Here is a 5,404-nt window from a genome sequence, read left to right as displayed (position 1 = left end):
GGCAGGGCCAGCTGCTTCACAACCAAGGTCACACACAGAGGCCACCAACAGCCACCAACAGATACTGAGCACAGGGTGCCCCTGCTCCTCACAGCACACTCAGGCCCCTCCAAACAACTCCCCCCACTTTTGCTGGGGGCAGCACCCCATTAGTCGTGGGGGTAAGATCTTCTCTAACTCTTCTGCCTCCTGAGCTTAGTCCTAAACTGTAACTGAGGAGAGGATCTTTTCTTTGGGCCAGTCTATTTGCAGAGTCACCACCATCTACTTGGAAGCCTTCCCTGTTTCTCTCTGCTCTGTTCAGAGGGGCACTGAGGGTAACCACACACCACAACCACCCACAGGACTCAGGCCCTTCACCACTAACTCTGAGGACACCACCCAGCTCAGCATCTTTGCTTCCTAATACCAAGAAACCCAAACCATGCCCCACCTGTGTGTCTTCTCTATAGCTTCTTTTTCCATGCCATCCTCCAGCGTTGCCTCATGGATCAGCAGGGTCGCGTTTTTACCTGTGGAAATATCATACGGCAAATCTCCAGTTGAATACAGACCAGTCCAACCACCTACATCAAGTCCCACTTCTCCCCAGAGCCCATATAGACCAGTCCAACCATCTATGTGAAGTTCCACTTCCCCCTGGAGCCCCTCACGGTGCTGCAGGCACAGCACCAAGGCTTTGTGAGTCCCCACTTTAGATACCGACAACTCCAGACCTTTCTCCAGGAGATCCTTCACACAGAGGGTTTTGTCACCTACCCATTTGCACCAAGGCCATGCAGGGCATCGTGTCCCCAGAGTAGACGACTTTCCAGCCTGATTTGTGGATCACCGAACACGCAAAAGCATTTCTACAGTGCTGGACTTCACAAGTCTGAAACTGAACAAGTATCACACACGTGTCAGAGCTCAAGTCCCCTCTCGCCCCTTGCAGCAACTGACCCCACCAGCTCATGCATTTACCTCAGCCAAGACGTAGCTCTCTAGCAGAGCACTGACCAACCATTTGGCCTTAGGTCCGGTGTTCCCAGCGCCTTTCACCAGAGACTGGGAAGTAATGAACCTGTGAGGGAGGAGAGGAGAGCAAATTGAGGACAGGCACAAGTCTTTAAGCAGTCTATTTCTCCTATTTCTCCTCAGTTCAGTGCCTCACAACCGAGACATTCTGGTTTTCCCCATGCTTTCACTCCCTAGTGCCCCAGAAACTCAGTTACCCACTCCTGCCCCACCGTCAAACACTCTCTCTCTTCCAGGAACCTTTTTTCACTTGCCCAACTCCCCTCTCCTAAAGAAAAGGAGAGCTGCACGTAAGCCTCTACAGGCACCACAGAGTAACAAACCTTTTCCTCCCCTTTGCAAACTGCACGTCCTAATTCTAGACACGGTGGAAGAGCCGAAGTCACCTCTGGCAAAGGGTTAGGGGGATGGATGACAGCAGTTTGCCTTGACTAAGGAGCCGGCACGAACATTTCTCCACACACCACACAGGCACTCACTTGATGTCTCCGAGAATCTCCTCACAGTGGCTGTGGTACTCGTGTAGCCAAGGCATGATCTGTTCAGGTGCTACCAGAAAGAGGGGGCTGAACGGCTGACCGAGGGCTGCCTGAAACAGCAAAAACACCCCATCAGTCCTGGGTACACACCAGATGAGAGCAAAGAAACACCCAGGGAAACAGTGGTGCATTTCCACCGCTCCACAGTTGCCCTCCCCTCACTCCAAGGCAAGTTCAGAAGCAGTGAAACAGCAGCACTACTCACAAAAGCTCTGCGCCGCTCCATCAGGATGTTCACCAGCCCCTGCAGAGGGAATACACAAGACAGCAAAGCTGGAGTCAGAAACATCGGGGCTGTGAGCGGCCACAGCTCCGCAAACCGCAGGTTTGGAAACCCTAGTGCAGAAACCCATAATTACCCCTTCTCCAATACCCCCAACTTGCTGAGCTGCTGGAACACCGTCCCTGCCTGTTCCCCATGCTGGTGACCAGCGGCCCAAAGCCCACCAACCCCTCAGCCCTTCCCAGGGCTGTCTCTGCTCCCACAGGAAGGGAGCAGAGAGAGCAGAAGGTCTTTCTCCACCATCCCAGGCCCAGTGTGGTTTCCAGGCACAAGCCAGCAGAGCAAACAGCCTGTCCTGAGCAGGCCTGAGCTGGAATGGACCAACTGGTCCTTCTGTGACTGTTTAGTGCAAAGCGCTGCAGGAAGCTGCTAAAAAATTCCACCTCTGGCTGATCCCAGCGGGTCCACAGGGACCCTAACAGGAAGGGGGATTAGAAACACAGCCAGACCAGGCAGGGCCTGGGGAGTGCAGAGGGGAAGCGCAGCCCAAAGAGAGGGCGGCCCACAGCGGCAGCCACATCCCCATGAGCAGAGCCTGCACAGAGCTTCCGACCCACCGAGTGATGATCGGTGTGCATGTGGGACACAAACACCGCCACCGTGTTACACAGCACCCGGTCAACTTGTTCTCCGTAGTGGCGACAGAGCTGTCCGAACGTTCCCTCTCCACAGTCCAAGAGCAGGGATCGGGTGGAGCTGGCAAGACAAGGGACAGAGGCATTTAGGAGGAGCTCTGAGCAGGGCCTGGCAGGGAGGGGCATCTGTGGGGTTGGAAGGCAGAGAGCTCTCAGTGCTCTGCACCTCTAAACACCACCCCAGCCCTGCTCGCCAAAGCTTTAAAGACTGCTCTGTCTGCGCAGCCACTCCTGGACTCATGTTGGTGTTGAATACACCCTTGGGGCAGATGGGAAAGTGAAGGAAGACATTAAATGTTTGGCTTTACAGGTGGCTCTCAAGTCTTCCCCACCTCCAGAGAGACGAGTGCCTGAAACGGCACTGACACCAACTGACAGGAGTCCTGCAGCCTCCACAAATGGAGTATCTCCCCCTGTCATCAGCACACCGCTGGAAACAGCCCTTGGGCAACACCCCCTGGAGACACCGGCCTCTCCAAGTGAGCACATGGTGCTGAGATTACCTGGTGTTCACCAGTGTGGAGCTGACGTTGCGGATCTTCATTGGAATTGCGGATCCTGTGCCCAAGAACACGATTTCAGGATAAGCATCTGCATTTCCTGGAGAAATCAGACAATGAGGATTTGTAAGTAAATCCACATACTGCCCAGCCAGACCCATTCAGTTCAACAGCCCAGTAACTCCAGTCTACACGGCCAGCACACCCAGTTTTGCCTTGTTCAGCCTCTGGCTTTCACACAGCAGCAAAGTTTCCAAGGGGAGACAGAACAAGCACCACCAGGAAACCACAACACAAGGCAAAAAAGCTTATTCCCAGGTGGGCAAACAGGGGCCCTGCTCATTGCCCATGGCAGAGCAGGGAGTTCAACAGGGGCCCAGCTCCTCCTCCACAGTGCCCTGATTCTCCCCAGAATGAGGAACCAGGCAGTAAGCGGAGTCATACTGTGGAAGCCTCACTGCCAACAGGACAACTGAAGGGCAAAGAGTGTCCCCCAGGGAGCTGGCCCTGGATCGAGACCCCTCTCAGACACAGGGACCCACAGGGGGCTGCTGTGACACCATTCAACACAGGCAGAGCTCTGCTCAACCCAGAGGAACACCACACGGGTGCCTTGTCTCGAGTTGCCCCCAGCAGCGTTTGAGCTCTAAACCCAGCAGCTTCACTAAACTAGATGCACAACTAAGCTCGTGCTCTGCACAGCTCCAGAAGGACGTTGAAGGCAGCAGGAAAACTGCTCGTTCACAGCCCTGCCCGGGCTCCGCAGCGCTGGGTCACCAAACCTCCTGCTTCCCTCTACACGGAGCCAAGCCAAGCTGCCAATCCTGACCTGTTGCAGCGGACAGGCTCTCTTTGCACTCCTTCACACGAGTCTGGAAGTCAGGGAGATCCAGGGCTTCATTAACAAATGCATCGTGATCGCAGACAGTCACGGCATCTCTGCAGGAACAGGCCCTGAATCAGGAGGGGGCAGGGGAGGAACTGGAAAGATGGCACTTCTCCGAGCAAAGCGCCAAAACAACCTCACGAGACACGGTCAAACGCTCATTCCGGGTTCCTTTTGGAGAAGATACATCCCAGAGCGTGGTGTGCCATAAAAAGGCCTGGTTAGGCTGAGCCACACCGCAGAAATAACCATTCCACGGAACTGGAGAAGCTCCTGGAATAGCACCACGTCCAGATCCAGAGAGCTGCACACACTAGAGGGCATCGCAGGGCAGCACAGGGACTCTGGGAGAGGAACTACCACCCAAAAGGGCTCCAGGCACCACTCAAAAGCCTAAGAGACCTGCGTCCTGGTCCTGCATCAGAGCAGGTGCAGACACCTTCAGCAGGGAAACTTAAACTCTTCTTGGCATCTGCATCCTCTTGTTCTGCCCAACAGAGCCAGAAATTCGAGCCATAGTGCTGGTATCTCCTTGCACCACCTGGTCCCCAGCCTTCGAGATCCTCATTGAGCAGCTTCACCCACTTGCCCACAAAGGAAGCGCCAGCAGAGAAGTCTGCAGCTGTTTAACCAGCTGGGGCTTTCAACTCTGACACCATTTGAAGACCCAGAAAGCCTGGTAAGACCTTCGCTAGGCTCCCAAAAGCCTCTCTCTGCCACCACCCGCCCCACCGCAGCCACACCGGGGCACAGCATATGAGGGCAAAGCAAAGGGCAGCAGAGCACAAGAGCCAGGGACAGAAACCCTCCAAACCACTGGCCAGGCAGTGCCTTCAGCAGTTCACCCCTCCACGTCCTACACCTTGTCTGAGACCTTCTGGGACAACTTCAAGACACAGCTGATACTGGGCAGCTACCCCAGCACGACCACCAGTATGAACGTGCACAGGCCACCGACACAGCGACTGCCCTCGGTGCAGGCTCACACTGGGCTTCAAGCCAACACCCCAAAACTAGCAAGTCCAAGACTCCCACCAACCTCTGCCACTCCTGCTGAGGTCTGAAGTGGTATTTCAGCAGACACTCTCCCCGCACGATGGGCACGCGACACGCAGCCTCTTCTTCCTGAGGGGAGAAGCGGCATCAAATGAGTTCTTTGCTCTGGGTTATGAGGTACGAAGGCAAGCGAGGCCTGGCCTACCTTGCTCTGGTAGGTGGTGAGGAGAGGGAAGATCTCAGGGTGGATGAGGTTCAGCTGAGTCTGGATCTTGTAGCTGCGCGGGTTGTGCACTGTGGAGGAGTTTTCATTGAGCACCAAGTGCTGTGTTGCAGGTCCAAACCTGTAAGAGGACAATAAAACACTCCGTACCACTGCAAGGCTCTGGGCTGGGGGGAGAGTGGCTGGAAGCTGCCCAGGGAAAAGGACCTGGGGGTGTTGGTGACAGCGGCTGGAGAGGAGCCAGCAGTGTGCCCAGGTGGCCAAAAAGGCCAACGGCATCCTGGCTTGTACCAGCACTGGTGCGGCCAGCAGGAGCAAGACAGGT

The 5,404-nt window shown here is 55.4% G+C and overlaps 1 protein-coding gene across 1 annotated transcript in view; it reads right to left on the bottom strand.

The window, feature by feature from the left end:
• Positions 1–5,404, bottom strand: part of ELAC2 (elaC ribonuclease Z 2) — a 12,577-nt gene that overhangs the window by 1,342 nt on the left and 5,831 nt on the right. The window contains exons 10-19 of the mRNA XM_010138899.1: positions 5,062–5,200; positions 4,900–4,985; positions 3,804–3,913; positions 2,978–3,074; positions 2,397–2,535; positions 1,762–1,800; positions 1,497–1,606; positions 964–1,063; positions 760–880; positions 434–512 (exon numbers count right to left, since the gene is read on the bottom strand). Coding sequence (XP_010137201.1) covers positions 434–512; positions 760–880; positions 964–1,063; positions 1,497–1,606; positions 1,762–1,800; positions 2,397–2,535; positions 2,978–3,074; positions 3,804–3,913; positions 4,900–4,985; positions 5,062–5,200 — 1,020 coding nt within the window. The remainder of the gene's footprint in view (positions 1–433; positions 513–759; positions 881–963; positions 1,064–1,496; positions 1,607–1,761; positions 1,801–2,396; positions 2,536–2,977; positions 3,075–3,803; positions 3,914–4,899; positions 4,986–5,061; positions 5,201–5,404) is intronic.

Source organism: Buceros rhinoceros, unplaced genomic scaffold, assembly GCF_000710305.1.
Source record: "Buceros rhinoceros silvestris isolate BGI_N320 unplaced genomic scaffold, ASM71030v1 scaffold13416, whole genome shotgun sequence".
Taxonomy (NCBI): domain Eukaryota; kingdom Metazoa; phylum Chordata; class Aves; order Bucerotiformes; family Bucerotidae; genus Buceros; species Buceros rhinoceros.
This window is presented reverse-complemented; position numbering and strand designations above follow the sequence as displayed.